Source organism: Rhinoderma darwinii, chromosome 5, assembly GCF_050947455.1.
Source record: "Rhinoderma darwinii isolate aRhiDar2 chromosome 5, aRhiDar2.hap1, whole genome shotgun sequence".
NCBI lineage: Eukaryota > Metazoa > Chordata > Amphibia > Anura > Rhinodermatidae > Rhinoderma > Rhinoderma darwinii.
This window is the reverse complement of record NC_134691.1, coordinates 308,346,375-308,366,911: the sequence shown is the minus strand read 5'-3', so window position 1 is coordinate 308,366,911 and position 20,537 is coordinate 308,346,375. Positions and strand designations below refer to the sequence as shown.

The window sequence follows — 20,537 nt, the reverse complement described above, 5'->3', positions numbered from 1 at the left end:
ATAAATTCATTGCTTATTTGTGATAAACACCAAAACTTTAAGAAAATTTGCAAAAATTATGATTTTTCGAATTTTAAATGTATCTTCTTGTAAAACAGATAGTAGCTATTTTGTGTGGTATTACTATTTCACATATTCCATATGTCTTTCATATTTTCATTGTTTTTTTTAACATTTATTTTATTTTTCTAGGACGTTACAAGGCTTCGAACCTTATCAGCAATTTCTCACATTTTCAAGAAATTTCAAAAGGCTATTTTTCAAGGACCAGTTGTGTTGTGATATGGATTTGAGGGCCTTCTGTACTAGATAGACCCCATAAATCACCCCATTTTAAAAACTGCACCCCTCAAAGTATTCAAAACAGCCTTAGGCGTTTCACAGGAATTAAAGCAATGTAGAAGGGAAATTTACAAATGTAATTTTTTTTTCCCCGAAATTAACTTGTAATACATTTTTTTTTTTCTGTAACCCGGAAGGTTTTACCAGAGAGACACAATTCAATATTTATTGCCCAGATTCTGCAGTTTTTAGAAATATCCCACGTGTGGCTCTAGTGTGCTAATGTACTGAAACACCGGCCTCAGAAGCAAAGGACCACCTAGTGGCTTTTGGGGCCTCCTTTTTTTTAGAATATATTTCAGGCACTATGTCTGGTTTGAAGAGGTCTTGTGGCGCCAAAACAGTGGAATCTATCTAGGGGTATAGTGAGCATTTACATCCCACAGGTCCTTTGCAGAATTTATTAGGATTGGGCCGGGAAAATGAATATCAACATTTTTTTTTTTTTTCACACAAAGAATAAATGAGATAAAGCACCCCAACATTTGTAAAGCAATTTCTCCCAAGTACGGTAATACCCCACAAGGTCATAAATACGAATAACCATTTCTATTTGCTGTTTTTGACTGGATTATAGGTCTTATTTATTTGGGATTTTAGCAGTGGGGTAATGATCTTCATTTACCCAACAATTTTGTAACCCCATTGCCTAGATGTGAACATTATACAGTATTACGATGTGGATCTGATTGCAGTTCCATCATCAGTTGTAATTGGTGAATAACGTTTCCTTTTTTTTTTTTTTTCCCTCTTGCAGATTTCAGGGGTGACTCGTTTTCTCTGAGGAGCCAAGAAGCAGACGGCTCATGACTTCAGATCAGGATACTAAAGTTGTGGCTGAACCGCAGGTACAGCAAGTCCAAGAAGCCAAGGATAGTTCACATCTTGTAAGTCCTGCTTTATATGACATGTAAAGTCCTGTAAAAAATGTTTTTTTCCATTACAGATTTCTTTGTCAGAAAAAAAAAGTACACTTAATTACGATCACTTCAACTGTCGTGACTTGGCTCTCTAAAATCAACGCGTCCTTTATCCTGCACAGCGAGTTCTGTAAAACTGAAAAGCAATGTTAGAATTGCTCAGAATAAAAAGTGGGCAAAAAAAATAAAATCAGCCCCCCCCCTCCCCTCCCCATAAACTTTGTGAATGTAAAAATTAACCTGTCATGGCTCTAAAAAAGAAATATCATGTTTTTGTTTCACATTTTTAAAGTGTTTTCATAGTGCAAAAAATAAACCCTCTAAATTTTGGTTTTGCCATAATTGTACTGTCCTGCAGAACAAAGTTAACGTCATTTATACCGCACAAAGAATGCAGTAAAAACAAAGCCCCAAAAAATGGCAGCATTGCTGTTTTTTTGTTTTTTTTTCTACCCTGACAATAAGAAAAATGTTAGTTCTTTAAATACATTATGTACCCCAACATACAACTCGTCCAGCAAAAAAACAAACTCTGGATCTTGTAATGCAGTGTTGAATATTTTTTTTTTAGAAAAAGCTGCTCTGTCCTCAAGGCCAAAAACAGTTGCATCCTCAAGTGGTTAATTGAACAGTCACAAGAAAATATATACAAACTAAAGCCACATTCATATCAAGGCCCTCCGCATCTGATGTATACTGGGAGGACTACCGACATATACCTTAGACCAGGGGTCTCAAGCAAGCGGGCCGCATGTGGCCCCTGGGGCTGTCATCTGCGGCCCGCGGGACACAGAGCCGCTAGTATAGGCTCTGCTCCGAGACTCTGGAATTCCCTGACATCGTTGTCCACATATGAACAGTGATGCCTGAGGCTTCCCGATAGCCGGAGTTCCATGCAGAGCGCTGGTACAGACTCTGCTCCGGGACTCTGTGGAATTCCCTGACATCACTGTCCATATATGGACAGTGTGTCAGGGTCTTCCCCAGAGCGTAGTCCTGGGCAGAGCACTAGTACAGTCTCTGCTCCGGGACTCTGGGGAAGACCCTGACACACTGTCCATATATGGACAGTGATGTCAGGGAATTCCACAGAGCGGAGACCCGGGCAGAGCGCTAGTATAGGCTGCGCAAGGCACTGTGGCAGCGTCTGCGCAGGGCACTGTGGCAGCGTCTGCGCAGGGCACTGTGGCAGCGTCTGCGCAGGGCACTGTGGCAGCGTCTGCGCAGGGCACTGTGGCAGCGTCTGCGCAGGGCACTGTGGCAGCGTCTGCGCAGGGCACTGTGGCAGCGTCTGCGCAGGGCACTGTGGCAGCGTCTGCGCAGGGCACTGTGGCAGCGTCTGCGCAGGGCACTGTGGCAGCGTCTGCGCAGGGCACTGTGGCAGCGTCTGCGCAGGGCACTGTGGCAGCGTCTGCGCAGGGCACTGTGGCAGCGTCTGCGCAGGGCACTGTGGCAGCGTCTGCGCAGGGCACTGTGGCAGCGTCTGCGCAGGGCACTGTGGCAGCGTCTGCGCAGGGCACTGTGGCAGCGTCTGCGCAGGGCACTGTGGCAGCGTCTGCGCAGGGCACTGTGGCAGCGTCTGCGCAGGGCACTGTGGCAGCGTCTGCGCAGGGCACTGTGGCAGCGTCTGCGCAGGGCACTGTGGCAGCGTCTGCGCAGGGCACTGTGGCAGCGTCTGCGCAGGGCACTGTGGCAGCGTCTGCGCAGGGCACTGTGGCAGCGTCTGCGCAGGGCACTGTGGCAGCGTCTGCGCAGGGCACTGTGGCAGCGTCTGCGCAGGGCACTGTGGCAGCGTCTGCGCAGGGCACTGTGGCAGCGTCTGCGCAGGGCACTGTGGCAGCGTCTGCGCAGGGCACTGTGGCAGCGTCTGCGCAGGGCACTGTGGCAGCGTCTGCGCAGGGCACTGTGGCAGCGTCTGCGCAGGGCACTGTGGCAGCGTCTGCGCAGGGCACTGTGGCAGCGTCTGCGCAGGGCACTGTGGCAGCGTCTAAAAAGGGGCTGCCCAATCTTGATGTGTGTCTGCCAAACACTGCTAATTGAGCCGCCGGACTGCATTTAGCGACACTTAAACTGGAAAACTGGATTGTTGAAATAAGCATGTGGAGAAATAGCTCAAATTTTAAACCTAGAGGTATTATTATAGTAATGTAGTATTGTTATTCTAGTAATATAGTGTTATAGTAGTTCAAATAACTAATTAACAATAATTTTGTATTGTATCAAATTTGAAAGTAATGCGGCCCGTCAACTTCCCATTTTTTCTATATGCGGCCCACTTACCCGGCCGAGTTTGAGACCCCTGCCTTAGACGGTAGACTACAATGTATCCAACTGTACAGACCTACAGTGGGATATATATCCCTGAAGCCCCCACGCCATCGGGAGCAATTTACACCATGCACACAGCTCCCATACAGGAAAATTCATGGTGATCTTTCTTCCTCATCCCAGGGCTTAAGCTTCTTTGCCCATACCCTACCGAGGTGCGACATGTCTAGTCGCTGGTCGTGTTGTCTGACATCCCTATATGGCAGCAAAGCATTCTGGGCTGTGTGGTTTTTACTAGTTGAACGCTGTTTAGGAAACTTTTGACTAAGATCCATTTGGCAGAAGCTACTGGTAGGACATTGGGCAGCCAGTTATGTCCCCTCCACATACAGGGACGCCTGATACTTTGCCTTCCCCTTATGAGCGCTGACCATTTGTTGCCGAGGATGGGGGGGGGGGTTACACTAGAGCACGATAGAGGGGCCGCTGCTGCTCTACCTGCACCACTTTGTCCTTAAAGCAGCCGGAGTCCCCATACTTGGGGACACTTGGTTTTCAGAGCTTCCCCCGGGGAATGCGCTAGTGACCCCACTGTCCATATATGAACATTTGTCACTGGAGATGCCATATGTATACTCTTAACAGGCCCCTGACTGTTGCCATACAGGGACATCCATCACTTATAGGCTATTATGGCATCCGTTCTAGTGTACTACGCTATTCCATACTTTTGTTTTTGCGGTATTCTAACGTATACCGGCCAGACAGAGGTCAAAAATACACTCTTGACCTCTGTCTGGCAATGAAAGCCAATAGACACATTTTTAGCGTTTATTTTGGGAGCTTTCCCAACGTACATGCTAAACATAAGCCCGATTCCCCTCGCATTTTTTGCCTATGACCCTGTTCAGACTGTATCCACAGTGAAAAATCTCCAGACCCTTAGGCTGAGCGTGCCCCAGTCTATGTAACTTTCTCATATATACATTACATATAATGTAAAAACAAGATCTGAACATCGCAGAACATGGATTACAGTTCAAGGATTGACAGAGCCTCTTTTGGCTCTGTGCACGCTGCATCGTAGAGATTTATCCGGACTTTTGCATATCAGTGGCCCACAACAAGCTGTCGGGTTGCGGCTTTTGTTTTCCAAATGATCAAATATTGTTGCTGTGGGAAAATACTCCTATCTTCCCTTGTGGGTGTTTTGATAAATCTTCCCAATTGTTCCATCAGTAATGGCAGGTTGTCCTTGACCACCAGAGGCAGCACAGCGTTTATTGATCACATGACTGTCCTACTGTGGTTTACTTTATGCCGGATCTAATTCGACCTGTCTACAGAACCACAGCGTGACTAGTCATTTTCCCATGTTGAGCATTGATGAGTCTGATTGCATACGTTTTTGTCCCTACTCTCGTGATTCCCGTATATCCTCAGCCTTGTTTTTACTTTGGAGCTGAACACTGACCTTGGTGGCAGCTCAAGATCACGGCAGCAACTTTTTACATGAACGTTCCATTAGTAAGGCTCCTAATGGTAAAATGGTTTTTAAAATTCAGGAATCGGTCAGTGTGACAGATTGTATAATAGGGGACGTCTGGAAAGGGGAAAACTTTTTCACAGCGTGTTATCTGGAAGCCTATTTATGGTGATAACTGTCTGGCAGCACGGGAGGGCTGTGGACTGATGGAAATAGTGCATATGACAGGTGCAATTCGGGTGTCTTAGTGTAATTTGACCATATATTTTGTTAATCCATCTTGCTGCCATGGTTTACACTTAACGTTGGTGCTAGAAGTCCATTGCTTAAACTTTTTACTTCCAATTCGGTTACAGCTTAAAAATATAATTTTTTTTAATGCAATATATATGTGATAAAACCGCAGAAATATCTATATATTTACAGTTTATCATTTGAGCTTTCTTTTTATTTAAACTTTTACATTTTATATTGAACTAAGTCATCCAAGGGAGATAAAAAAAAAAAAAAAAGTAAAGGGGTTGTTAAAATGGTCCCCCGAAATATAAGCTGATTAGAGGTTGTCCACTTCTTGGGCCCACTTCATTCAGGTTTGAGGCTGGATTCACACTGCATGTTTTGTTACGTATTTAGCATCCGTTTTTTTTTTTTGCTAGATAAACTCCCATGTCTCTCAACTGGCAGTTTCATTTCCCTAATGTACCACCAGTTAATGTCGGCAGTTGTGGGGAATTTAAATTCCCAGTTGCTCCTCTTGTCTGTTACCCATTCGTTTCTGCTCCTGAAGTGAACAGTTTGGGCAATGGATATAGATTAGGTGCTTGCTGGTAGATAATGTGCTTTCTTAATATCTGGTTTAAAGTGGCTTCGGGGTAGTTAGTAACCTTAGTGAATTTAAAATTTTATTTACAATGCCTTAGCGTTTGCTTTGTAACCGGTTTATTGTTTTTTGAGTTCAGGCTTAAGTGAATGACGTGTCAACCATCACACAGATCCCATACAGTAACAGTCAATCAATAATAAGCAGGCAATCCTACATTGTATGTGTCCTACCTCCCAACGGTCCCGGATTCCGGACTGTGTTCCGGGCGGCTGGTGGTATGTCCCGGTTTCAAGTGTATTTGCGTTCTCCGGACACAGATCTAGTTGAACCCAATGCTGAAGCAGGGAACCGTCAGCTCCCTGCTCTAGCGTTCAACAATGGAGTCCCGGGCCAGAGCAGCGCAAGTTCCCTGGCTGGAGACTCATGTCTTGAGAAAAGCTCTTAACGTGTCACTCCATATATGGACTGACACGTCAGTGGCACCCACTGGAGTGGAATCCTAGGCAATTGCGTTACCGACACTCTGGACGGGGATTTCTCTCCTGGCGTCACTGTCCATATATGGCATTTATCTACAGTGGGCACTGTGGCACTATCTACAGTGGGCACTGTGGCACTATCTACAGGGCATTGTTGCACTATGAGCATTCTACTGTATGGGTGCATCTATGGTGGCATTATACTGTGTCGGGGCAGCTATAGGGGCATTCTACTGTGAGGTCTATGGGGGCATAAAATGTGGGCGGAACCAGGTGTGAACGGGCAGGGCTAGAGGCATGGCTTAAAAGTGGAAAAAGTGCTACCCACGTCGCATTGGTTGTCCCTCTGCGTTACTTTGAAAGTTGAGGTATGTGTGTGTGGATAGATATATAGATATAAAATATATATAAATGTGTGTATATATAAAAATTACATGCATAAACGTCTAAATTCTTTCCTATTCAACTCAAACCAGGAATTGTTCTTTGGTGTCCAGTTTTTCATGGTTGTTGCTGTTAAGCTACCATATTTGCTTACTGGTAAAGTTCTTTGATAAGCAAATTATTATTAAAGGGGTTGTCTTAATTTGGGGGGGACAAAAAAAGGTAGTTTTTTTTTCTCTCCAAAAAAACAGCGCCACTCTTACCCACAGGCTGTGTTTGGTATTGCTACTCTGTCTCATTAGTCAACACTGGACACGTCCCATGTGGATTGTGCTAGCTGCACTTTCCTAATAAGAGGGAGAAGAACAAAGTGCTGGAAGTCAGGCTTGCTGCAGTTTAGGGGAGAAATTTCTTCATACCCTAAAGATCCAACTACTCCTTTAAACCCTGTTCACACTACCGTTTCTTTCTCAGAAAGTTGACGCTATGCTGTTATGTTTTTTTCCCCGAAAGTTTGCTTTCTCCACTTAGCACTGAGTGACCTCTCATCTTGATACTAAATTTCAATGACTTGAGTTAGTGTCATAAATAATAGACTTAGTTCAATTTCTCAATGTAAATTTAATTTTGATCTAATGTGACCGTCCTATATACCAGTCCAAGACTAAGCTCTTAAAGGGACGTCTAGCAAGAATTTCTTTGCTGCTTGTTTATACAAACACAACCAATTACTCTATTGACATGCATGTTAAATGTCCATATTAAGGATGCTTATATGCCTAAAGTTTTTTTGTTTTTTTTTAAATGTTTCATTAACCAGCTTTTTGTCCCAAAGACCTACCATCCCCCAGGTTTAATATAACACATAAGAGTTCAGCATGTAGCCTCTTGGTTTTGGCAGCTGTTGGTCTGCGCCTTGGCAAATCTCCTCCAGTACAGAGGTCTTAGTGCCTTGGATTGTAATTTGAGTGACAATAGCATGTGTTTTGATTTTGTCTGTCTGAAGTTACTATTTTTGACTTGTGGGTAGTGGCCTGTATCCAGCTGTACTGATTCCTATAGTAGCTTCATTAAAGCATCAGCCTCGGCACTAGCAGAGCATGGTATTACAATGGGTTGCTGTTTTAGCAAAGAATTATGCCCACGCAGAAACCTTGAAAGGACCAGCTTGTTCGATTCAACGTCGTGTGAAGATTTAGAGAATAATCCCACTACACAAAGTGAAATTCAAGATCCAGGAGAAAACTCATTGGCTCAAGTGGTCATTCCAGTCTCAGGATCAGAATACTCAACTTCTACTGCAAAGTCGGGGATGACAAGTAATGGATTGTTTAAAGGTTCACGGCATACCTCCTACAACAGCATGGAAAACACAGAGCACAACGGACCAGTACAGAGATCTAGCAAAACCAGGTCAGTGAACTTGCTGCATCCCATAAATAGTGCAATAACCATATCCAAATATGAACTTTTACAAAAGGAGATAGAAGTGGAATCTGAACCCCAAAGCACAGTTCTAGCAAATGCAAGCAATTGTACAGCTCGCGGCTCTAACTCTGCAGTCGTAGACGCATGGCCTCTGAGAGACCATGCTTCACAGGCTCAAGTGTCGCTGAAGTCCAAGCAGAACACACAGGAAGTTCATTCCTTAAAAGCAAACTACTTGGACAGCGGCCATACCGCATGGCAGAACCCATTTATACAAAGAGAAGAGGAGACAAATGCTGATAATACCGGGAATAAAAGTGCACTGGAGTTCTGTTCTGCAAGAAGACAAATAAATGAAAACCTGTCTCAAAGTGATGCAGAGGTGAGGCAGATTTCGAGGACTAACACATTCTACAGCATTTGTTTAGTAGATGACGAAGATATACTTGAAGATTTTTCCGAGAAATCAAGACCGCAATATGATACTATACCCAGTAAGGATTCAGCTGCTGCAGAAACTATGTTTGACACATCAAGTTCTCAGGATATTGGGATCGAAAATGTATTTCATGTGCCAAATCACATGCCCATAGCAATTGATTCAGATGATCCTAAAGTTTTATCTCCGACTGGTCTATCAGATTTGCTCTCGCTTGGAACTGAAACAAAAGACTCGATTGAACGTAGTGACGCTCTTCTCAACACGGTTTGTCTGGAAGACCTAAATTCTTTGGAAAATCTTACAGATGATCGAAAAAATTACAAAACTCAAGAACTAAGCTTTGGTTTTCTTACTCCGGGACGATGTCTACCTGAAACCATGATTGATATTTCTACTTTACCAGTACTAGATGAAATAAAGGAGCAATCCAATTATGGTGGAGTTCAGCTGCCATCTATTAAACCGCTGCTTTGTGATGCAGATGCAACAAGTGCTTATGATTTCGCAAAACAAAAGTTTAATGGGACCACTGAATTACCTAATGGTAGCATGTGGTGTTCTCCAGACACAGATTTTAATAATGTTCTGAGTCTAGGAGTTCCTCTCTTTGAAGAACAGGTGGATGTTCACGTTGTCGATGCCTCACAGATCTCTAGTAAGCAGAAAGAAGAGCATACTCTTGTATATTGCCAAAAGAACCGTATTGTAGAAGATTTAGATGGATCCAAAAATGACAAGGATATGTTACCTGCTTTGGAGAAACGCCATAATTGCTTGATGGTTGGTGTGATTGGCGAACAATGTAATGGAGGTGTTTGTGATGAAAGCCTTGAGAAACCAAATCTAAATTTCTCCCATAATAGAGACGCACCGACTGAAACTTCAAGGCTGGACAGTGCTAGAGAGAGACCATCTTCAGAGAACTGTATCGATAATAAGAAGTCAGATATGATCGAATCTATTCAAAAAATTTCATCTTGGGCTCAGTTTCGTGAATATGATGATACTACTTCTTTACACCATAGTAATGGTTCACATCGTATTCTAAATGCTAAAAGCAATAATCCTGCTAACATTTTGGAAGCTATAAAGTTGTGTGAAATAGATGATTTTACCTCTGGTACATCTCATACAAAGCAGATAATTAATGCGGACTATGAAAGCGGTTTACCGAAAGCAAGTCCTAAGAGTGGTGGATCCCCTGTCGTTGAATATTTTGACATCTCTCCTGTTAAAAATTCTAAGGATGATTTTCAGGAACCAAAGGCGTTCTCTATTTCTGAGGTCATAGTAGAAAATAAACTTTTCAGTCCTGGCTATAACACCACTGACAATGAATTAATGTATGACACTTGCTTGGAAAATGCAGCTGTGGATGATGTTTCAAGCCAATCGCACAACACCAGTCTTGTCATTCAAAATAATGAAGTCCTGTTCATGTCCGATGATTCATATGGTCATTTTGATGAAGGTTTATGTGCAGTTTTTTGCCCAGAAGTGGACAATGGTCTCCTAGAATCTGGTGAATTGAACAACTTTCGTGGCTTTGGGTCCAATTATGAAGAGGACCAGGTTGATCAATATGCTGCTACTCCATCGTATGAAATTCACACACCATACCCGGACTTTACAGATAACGACAATTCTGAGCAAAGTAATCCGGATTGTGTACTCGATTTGATGCAAGATCTCCTTAGAGAGTCTCAAAATAAGGCTAAGGATCTATGTGAAGATAATGAGCAGCCTTTGCCATTGTCCTGTTTATTATCTGATGAACATTTTATGGCCGGGCCTGAATATAAAGTCGATTACTTATGGTATGATTCTACATCGGGAGACCAGCAATGTAACCACCCATACCACTGCATTGATGAAAACCTGGACCTTTCTGATATCCGCTCAGGGAATCTTGCATTTCAGCTATTAGTTGCAGACAACCGAAGCATTTGGGGTTGGCCAGAGATACACTCTGAAACTGTAAGTTGTTGCTTTTATGACTACACTATTTAAGGCTATGTTCACACTGCCGTCAAAGGCTACGTTTGAAGCCTCGGTCCGCAGTCCGGGCAGATTTGGCATATCAATTAGTGCTGCAGACTATTCCCATTAAAACAGCGGAAACCATAACTCTATGTATCACATTGTACGTCAATGGGGTACGGACAGGTGTCGGTGGTATCTGTTGTGCAACCGATCCGGCTACGTGTCGTGGTTTCCATTAAGAATGGAAACTGGACACAAGTGTGATTCCAAAAGCAAGGCTCTGTTCAAAGAGCAGTTGATCCATGCTGTGTCATCTGCCCCAATTGTAGGTAGATATTGTGGGATACTAGTGAGACATGCTGTTGTAATGAAATGGCCATATAGGCCAAATTCTGTGTGGATCACGCGGTTTGGCTGCAGCGTGTAATTTATGCTGGCACATTTGGAGCATCATGGCTGTACTATTTATTAATAGCTCTTGTGTTGTCAGACGGATCTCATTGCAAAACTATCAATTATGTTTCGTAATTGGAGAACTGTGGGTTTTTTTTTATACGTGTTACATGAATGATTTTGCAATGTAAACAGGTGAACTTTTCCGAGATAAAGGGACTTATACAGTAGATACATTTTTGGGGGGAAACTATTCACACTCCATAGCCTCTTCTGAGGATGGTTTTGCGAGCAGAAACTGAATACGAAATCTGTAGATCTGAAAAATGTTTCGCAAGCCACCATCACACCACTACATTTTTGCTTATCCGCATACTGTAGACATGGATTTCTGTAGTCTAGAGCTCCAAAGCAACCCTGCTTCTACTGAAAAATGTTGGCCTTACTGCCTGGTACTACAGCCTTTTTATAGTAGTTTTTTTATTTTAATTTATTTTAACTAATGGAATGCAAATTAGCAGAAAAAAGTATGGTGGCTTAACTTGTTAATGCGGCGGGAGGGCATTGATTGCATCGCAGGGAATACCAGTGATGCGTTCGGAGCCCATTCCTTGTATGGACAGACAGCCCAGGATTCATTGAAGGACCCCAGGGCTATCTGACCATATTGTCTGATGTCCGTGCATGCTTAGGTATTCCCTGACATCTGGCTGTGTACTTTTCGTACTAATTTCTTGCCCATGGATACCTATTGTTTGTCAAACTGTACTCTGTCTCAACCAGTCAGTAATCCATAGCTCAGGATCCCCTAATTTAGGAACATTCTGATGCTTTATAAATATTCCAAAATAAATACATTATTGAAATACCTGGAGTCATATATTTGAATGGTGTTTTGGATTTAAAAATATTTACATAGAATTAATATGGCTAATCTCTCCTTTTAAAATTTACTTGTGGTGCTTCTCCATGACATTTTCAAGTCAGACTTTTTTTTATTTTACAGGAATCAGCAAAGGTTTCCGAATTAAACCCCAATGCTAAAGTATGGGGGAATCACATGCTGCATGTGGAAGCAGGGGGAGCTACTGATGGAACAGTTAATCAATCCTGGGAAGAGCTGCCTGTTGAACCTCCTGATTCCTCCAAAGAAGGTAAATCTTGTCCAACCTAATCGGTGCGAAGTAGCGATCTACTGTTCTTTCTAGTGTTACTCGCCGAGTCTCATGTGTTTGCTGCCTTTTTATTTCTTGTTGGTTTTGTGTTTTTTTTTAACTTTTCAGGGGCTGTCTACAGACTTCTGTGGGCCCATACTGTACCTTTTTGTGTGCCTCTGATATTATACTGAGGCACACATTGTGTTTTTTCTTTCTCCCTCATGGTTCTATACAGAGAAAAAAAATCATGGCATGTTCCATTGCGTGCTTATAGAGGAACATGCGGTAATGCCATGTGCATGAGCCTTTACCGCCATAAGTAATAGTATATCACAATGATTTTAACTACTGCTTTTGCCACTAGACCATGCTTTTAATACCACAGAGGAGACAGAAGTGATGTCTAAAATCCGGTGTCGGCACAGTATCTGAAGGCAGCTTCAGAGTACAACTTTCCCCCTGTGGTCTAGAGTTATGATGGCATCAGTCGACATGACTACCACACTTACGTCACTGGATTTTATTTATCTATGATCTACTCTACCCCATTTATTGCATAAAAATAGACCCTCCAAATGTGACCCTCAGTGTGTATCCTGTCTTTTTATTCATCCGTCTCTTACTTCTTTACCGCCTCTTATCTCTGTTCCTCCGGCTGCCAAACACTCAACAAATACAATTCTGATCACTTGCACTAACATTCAAATCTCTTCATAACTTAACCGTAATATTACTGTGTAAATGTAACCCCTGTTATTCACACAAGCGCCTTTTCTCATCGGCCTCCAGGACCCCTCCCTCTCCCGTCCCCTCCCTCTCCCGTCCCCTCCCTCTCCCACGCCGCTCTAGGCCATCCAACAATCCTACTTTAAAGATGCATTGTTAAAAGCCAGCTCTTCAGGCAGGAATATAATTTGCCATAAGCATCACTTCAGTACTACATCATCCGATGCTATATACCGCTTATAAATCCCATTAGACTGTAAGATCATTTAACCAGGGCCTTGTCTTCTATGGTTATGTAAGTGTTACGCCTGTCTGCATTCATGCACACTTTTTTTTTCCCCTAAAGCTGTATAAAGGCCGAATAATATACATGCATATCTTCATTTTTAAGTTGTAAGAATTCAAATGGAAAATTACTACTTAAATACCCTTTCGACGTGTTCAGATGTGGTGTCTTTATTTCACATTTATTGCTGTTCCGGATTTGCAATGAAGTACATTTCTAAATCCATGCAGCATGCCCTATATGTATGCACCCTGTTCACACGCCATGTATTTGAAGCGTATTTTGTCACTTTTTATAGGCCAAAATACACATCAAAAACCGCCTGATTGAGCTTTACATTGAAATCAATGGGAAAGCTTGCCGTAGTATATACAATGTGCGTTTTTACGCGAGCATATTTAAATTACACGTCACGTAAATTCTTTGGCGTGTAAAGTGCTCCGAAAACGCACCAAATTTTCTCAGTCGATAACTCCTAATTATACACTAAAAAGCGCACACAAAACACTAGAAACGTCTAGTGTAGAAAGCGCTTTACACAAAACGCTATCTTATTTGACACGTTATGACACGTGTATTTATTTTTCTTCTCCCAGTGCTTGATGATAATGGTGATGAGCAGAAAGGACACAGTGCTGTGCTAGTACAAGACCAGTCTCTATCAGTTTCTGTGTCAGACCAAACCGATATGAATACAATATCTCTGGGAAACTCAGAATATGAATCTATGCATGAAACTACCCATTCAGGTACTTACATCCTTGCACAGTCATTTATTATTAAGGTTATTCAAGAATATTTGATCTTAAAGTGACAAAATATATTTGGTTAGCTGTTGATATGCCACTCTGCTCTAATTACCTTGGACTAAAGCCATTCCCATGTTAACGTTTAACTTTCTTTCCTTTTATATCTTCAGGGGCAGTTGATCTACCGCAGCCAGAAGGTCAAGAAGACCTACGAGATCTGCTTAAAAAAACACTGGAGTTTTGCTTATCTCGGTATGTTCGCGTCTAGTAACCGCGTGCGCTGTATGATTGTTCAGAACGGTTGTGCTGTTTTGTTGTTGCCTATATTTATGGTATGAGAATCCTATATGGTCAAAAACACATGCCTATCCAGTGCACCCTTCTCAGACCAAATGTTTGACCTAGAGGAAAGCACAACAGAGCAAACCTCCTGGCCAGCTTTGCGTCACTTCAGTTGGACGGTTTCCCCAAATCAATTTTATATCTTTCATTGCTAAATTAATTCTAAACCTCAATGCACGTTGTCATTAGATAAGCATCTGTCTTTTCTTTTTAATGTAGCATTGTATCTTCCGTTACTACTTCTTGTGGTAGGACATTTCGTAGTTTGTCTACTCTAACTGTAAAGAACCCTTCCCATTTAATGACCTCTGAATTGCCTTTCCGCGTTTACTTCGTGTAGTTCATACGATGTTCGGTATGGCTGTTTAGTCCACGTTCATTGGGTACGCCGTGACTGCTCAAAATTGCAGGGAAGCTTGTCGACTATAAATTTGGTCTCAGAGGTGGCCTTTTGGATAGCATCTGACTATCTTTATTTTTTTGACAATTGGTACTTCAGTTGCAATTAACCAACCTTCAGTACAAAGAGAAGGGAACCCACCACCACCACCACCAACCTTGCCACCTATTAGAAGACACTGGTGATATCCTCTAGTTAGTAGATAGTTGCAGACAGTTCTCCTGCTGTCTCTTGTCTTTGGGTGAGTTTTTTAAAACCACCGGTGGCGCAAACAGCAGCAGAATTTCTTGTTTTCCTTACTCTATTAATTTTTGACAAAAATAGTTTTGTGTAATTTGCATATTTTTTTGATTTCCAGAGAGAATCTCGCCAGTGACATGTACCTTATATCACAAATGGACAGTGATCAATATGTGCCAATTTTGACAGTAGCAAATCTTGACCATGTCAAGAAACTCAGCACTGACATGGATTTAATAGTTGATGTATTAAGATGTGAGTATTAACCCATTTTGGCTTTGCTTAATGTTTCGGTCATTGGGGAGCCGCATCACTAGGGTTAACCTTACGAATCATGGAGCAGTAGTGCTAGATTCTTTGACAGTCTGAAGTGGTGCTGAGACGTTGTACTATTAATGAGGGCTACCAAACATAAAGGTAATCGTTCTCTAAAAAAAAAAAAAATTTCCATTTTGTGTTTTTATTGAATTACACATTAGTTCATTAGACAAGTCTTTTATAATGACCTATGTATTTCTAAATGTTCGTATAATAGCACCTCAAATAAGGAATTAGCCCATTACTTTTATATGTCCATTAATATGAATTTGGGTAACTTTTGTTACAGCTTTGCCCTTAGTCCAAGTGGATGAGAAAGGAGAAAAAGTCAGACCGAATCAGAATCGTTGCATTGTTATTTTACGTGAAGTTCCTGAGTCTACTCCGATAGAAGTAAGAATGGTCTTCATAATGTATTGCTTTTACAAACCTCACTTGACCAACTAGATTACTTTTTTAAGTAATGTGCGGGTCAAATTATCCCTCTCATACAGAAATTTTCCTTACAGCCCCGTATAAGAGTCTGGAGGGTCCATTCAATAGATGCAGTTTCACCAACTACCCTAAAGCAACTGTACTGGACAGTCATTCTGGGCCAGTATCTGGGGGGGGGGGCGCATGGGAACCAGCACACTCTTGGTACGCCTATGGGAGCAGGCAGATGTTGGTGACGTCACCAGCTGTGGTCGCCCACTTCATACACTATGCTAATGTCTAATTGTACAGAATAGGGAGTGTCTGACTACTGGTTGCCACTACCGCCAACATCTTATTGAGGAAAGGATATCTGAGTGGTATACACAGTATATTCAGCCCCTGGCGTCATATGCAAAGTGTCTCGCTGAATAGTCGCTTCTGTTTTATTGGGGTATCTGGTAGATTATTTACAGGTGTCTATGACAAGTTCTCTCTAACTTAAATCATGTCTCTCTATCAGGAGGTAGAAGCTCTCTTCAAGGGCGAGAACTTGCCGAAGTTTATTAATTGTGAATTTGCCTATAATGACAACTGGTTCATCACGTTTGAGTCGGAAGCTGATGCACAACAGGTAATATATTCCTCTTAATCTAATTCTACCAATGTTGCTTTAACTGGCTTTAGCCCAGGGGTCCCAAACTCTGCCGCATAAATGGGCCGCACATAGAAAAAAAAAAAGTGAAGTTGGTGGGCCGTATTACTTTCAAATTGGATAAAATACTAAATTATTGTTAATCAATTTATTTGAACTACTATAAATACTACATTACTATAACAATGCTACATTTCTATAACATTACTATAATACCGCTAGGTTTAAACTTAAGTTTATTCCATGTGCTTATTTTATAATACAGTGTTGCAGTTTGTGTCGCTAAATGCGGTCTGGCTGCTCAGTTAGCAGCATTTGGCAGACACGAGAATGTCAAGATTGGGCAGCCCCTTTTTAGAGAATTTCCCTGTGCCCTCTGTAGATAATGCCACACTGCCCTCTGTAGGTGGTGCCCCACACTGCCCTCTGTAGGTGGTGCCCCACACTGCCCTCTGTAGGTGGTGCCCCACACTGCCCTCTGTAGGTGGTGCCCCACACTGCCCTCTGTAGGTGGTGCCCCACACTGCCCTCTGTAGGTGGTGCCCCACACTGCCCTCTGTAGGTGGTGCCCCACACTGCCCTCTGTAGGTGGTGCCCCACACTGCCCTCTGTAGGTGGTGCCCCACACTGCCCTCTGTAGGTGGTGCCCCACACTGCCCTCTGTAGGTGGTGCCCCACACTGCCCTCTGTAGGTGGTGCCCCACACTGCCCTCTGTAGGTGGTGCCCCACACTGCCCTCTGTAGGTGGTGCCCCACACTGCCCTCTGTAGGTGGTGCCCCACACTGCCCTCTGTAGGTGGTGCCCCACACTGCCCTCTGTAGGTGGTGCCCCACACTGCCCTCTGTAGGTGGTGCCCCACACTGCCCTCTGTAGGTGGTGCCCCACACTGCCCTCTGTAGGTGGTGCCCCACACTGCCCTCTGTAGGCGGTGCCCCACACTGCCCTCTGTAGGCGCTGCCCCACACTGCCCTCTGTAGGCGCTGCCCCACACTGCCCTCTGTAGGCGCTGCCCCACACTGCCCTCTGTAGGCGCTGCCCCGCGCTGCCCTCTGTAGGCGCTGCCCCGCGCTGCCCTCTGTAGGCGCTGCCCCGCGCTGCCCTCTGTAGGCGCTGCCCCGCGCTGCCCTCTGTAGGCGCTGCCCCACAGGAGTGGAATCCCCAGCCAAAGTGTTGCCAGCACTTTGGTCGGGGATTCCTCACCTGGAGGAGCCCCAATGAAGCCATCTATAGAGAGGGGGGGTGTAGCGCGGTCCACATGGTGGGGTGTGGCGTGGCACTATCTACAGGGGGTGTGTTTGGTGCTCCTCCTTTTGCCTGCTCTCCCGCTGTCAGCAGGCCGCAGATGACTGCTTCAAGGGCCCGCCAGTAGGCTGTGTGTTTGAGATCTCTGCTTTAACCTATGATACATTCAGTTTTTTTGCCCTCTTTACAGAGATTCCTAGATTCAATTTTTCTGCCAATGTCAATTACAATTGCACCATAAAATTTACAGAAGCAGGCCCTTTTTCAATCTCTTACAGCCCTTTTTAACCCCTTAATAACGCCCATACGCCTTTTTACGGCTGTCATTCGGAGAACTTATGCCACAGCGCTGCGATAGAAGTGTCCTGTTCCAGCTAAAGTGGGTGTCAGGCTGTCTGAAGACAGCCTGGCACCTGCTCTAGCAGGAGGATCGAAAATTGCATCAATCTGCCCATTTAACCTCTTAGATGCTGCGTTAAACAGCAACCGTGGCATCTGAGTGGTTTTGTTGCGTTCAAAGGCAGGGCCTAATAGCATGTCTGTCAGCTTTACACCGACAGGCTTAATACACTGCAATACAGAAGTATTTTAGTTGTACCGTAAAAGCTAAAGTTCCATAGTGGGATTAAAAAAAGTTTAATAAAGTGTATAGTAAAAAAAAAAAAAACTCAAAGAAAAAAAAACAAGAAACGCTTTCTCCCTACAAAATGCTTTATTATGAAAAAACTAAAATTTTCAAAATCTACACACAATTGGTAACGAACCAAAATTTAACATTATTTACCCCGCACGATAGACTCCATAAAAAATAGTGCCAGAGTTGCTGGTTTGTGTTCATCCGGTCTTCAAAAAAATGCAATAAAAAAAAAACGATCAAAAAGTCATATGTACTCCAAAATGGTACCAATAAAATCTACAAGCCTCCCAGCAAAAAGTAAGTCCTCATGCAACTACATGGTCAGAAAAAATAAAACTTTAAGGCTGTTAGAATATGGCAACACAAAAACGAATGTGGTTTTTTGTTGTTTTTTTAAAATTAAACTGCAAAAGTAGTAACATTAAAAAAAATGAAGACATTTGGTATCGTATTCTATCTGTAATGACCATCCGAATAAAGTTAATGTTATTTATACAACACGGTAGACGGCATAGATTTAAGATGCAAGAAAGAATGGTGACATTTCAGGGCTTTTTTCCATTAACGCTCCAAAAAATGTAATAAAAGTTAATAAATGATATGTACCCCAAAATGGTGCCTTTAAAAAATACAACTTTGCCATCAAAAAAACAAGTCCTCATACAGCTAGGTCGATGGAAAAATAAAAAAAAATGTAAATTGACTTGAATGTGACCTCGGAATAACAAAAATATTTGCTTGGTCATTAAGGTGTTAAGCATCTGTTTTTTTTAAATTATTCTGATTGATTATTGGTAGCTGCTTGCTTTAGTCCAGGGAAGGTTTTTAAATGCGAGAAACAATTAGGTTTTACGGTTTTGATTTTTTTGTGCTTTTTATTCTTCAGGCTTACAGGTACCTAAGAGAAGAAGTGAAAATGTTTCAAGGAAAGCCAATAAAGGTTCGGTGATGAAGTGCTATATTAATACTGTTAATTTCTCTTGAATGAATAAATGCTGACTTGCTTAACTTGTTTATTTTCAGGCTAGAATAAAGGCAAAGGCAATTGCGATAAATTCCTTTTTGCCAAAGAACGGTTACCGACCTCTGGACATGAATCTTTACACACAGCAACGCTATACAACATCGTTTTACTTACCTCCAGTGTATAGTCCGCAGCAGCAGTTCCCACTCTACAGCCTCATTACTCCACAGACCTGGTCTACTGCTCACAGCTACCTGGACCCTTCTTTGGTACGTTCCTGCTGTTCTTTCATCCTAAGCTGTGTTTACATGTTGTTTGCCCCGATTTTCACAAAAAGATCATTCACAATTCCTGGTACTGCAGTTGGACATACATGATCCTTTTTTTTCCTCCAATCAAATAATTCTGCAAATAATTGTGCTCTAACAGAACAACTGGCAGATATCTGTGGAAATATTCTGAATCCTTTCAATATAATAAGGTAGGCACTATGCATCTCCCTCTGCGTGTAGCATACAATTTCTGAATGCAGTGGCAGACCAGCTCAAAGTGGTTGTACCATCAGTACAACCCCTGTCTGTATCCCATATTAGGGCATGTGGACGTCATAGAGGATGATACCCAACTCTGTGCTAGAATGGAGAGTCGCTCTGGTGGACCCCACATGCTTTACATGGCTGATTTTTTTTTTATTTTTTTTTTATTTATTTTTACATTGCCGACATGTAATGCTATACTTGTGTCTGGCCACAGCTTCCCCCGGCAACAGCTGATCGCTGAGGACCCTTCTTGAAAAGGGGTCGTCTTCATGAGACAACCCTCTTTAATATACATATTTTATGTTCAATTGACAGTGAAAGTGCGTTCTTTTTTTACTTTTTCATTAGGTAACCCCTTTTCCTAATACTGGATTCATTAATGGGTTTACATCGCCTACTTTCAAGCCAACCGCATCACCTTTGACGTCTCTTCGACCTTACACACCTAGGAACAGGCAAGTGTAATGTAGATCCTGCTATCATTTGGTCTCTTGTATTACTGCCGGCTTAGCCATTTACGCACAGTGAGATCTTAAATGCTATATACTAGACATTGATATAAATTGTTAGAAGAGGTTGTCCGGAGACCAAAAAATTGCTACCCATTCATATAATTATAAGAAGACACTTACTATCAAAATGTTCAATTCTGAACTGAATCGCCAATTCAAAAAGTGTCACGTGATGCTGGGAGCTCGCCGTCTTCTCTTACTTGCACATGTGCAGCCTGAACTAGGGGAAGATCGAGTAACAGAAGCAAGAGGTGGGCGGGAAGTCCTATGCAGAGAGGTAGGCAGTGGATGTTGGGAGGAGAAGGCATGAATGTTTTTTTCTCTTAACCAGAAGAAGACCAGGTCTGCTGAGATATCGGGGTTCGGTGACTAACCCAAGAAGAATAGTTTGGGAGTTGAAATGTGGT

General features: G+C 42.7%; 1 protein-coding gene across 2 annotated transcripts in view; it reads left to right on the top strand.

Annotated features, from left to right (window-relative positions):
* Positions 1–20,537, top strand: part of LARP4B (La ribonucleoprotein 4B) — a 61,090-nt gene that overhangs the window by 23,871 nt on the left and 16,682 nt on the right. For both annotated transcript variants that reach the window (XM_075827424.1, XM_075827423.1), the window contains 10 exons: positions 1,100–1,229; positions 11,955–12,102; positions 13,714–13,866; positions 14,037–14,118; positions 14,967–15,103; positions 15,456–15,559; positions 16,104–16,214; positions 19,002–19,055; positions 19,139–19,348; positions 19,967–20,073. In XM_075827424.1, coding sequence (XP_075683539.1) covers positions 1,149–1,229; positions 11,955–12,102; positions 13,714–13,866; positions 14,037–14,118; positions 14,967–15,103; positions 15,456–15,559; positions 16,104–16,214; positions 19,002–19,055; positions 19,139–19,348; positions 19,967–20,073 — 1,187 coding nt within the window. In that variant the 5' untranslated portion in view covers positions 1,100–1,148. The remainder of the gene's footprint in view (positions 1–1,099; positions 1,230–11,954; positions 12,103–13,713; positions 13,867–14,036; positions 14,119–14,966; positions 15,104–15,455; positions 15,560–16,103; positions 16,215–19,001; positions 19,056–19,138; positions 19,349–19,966; positions 20,074–20,537) is intronic.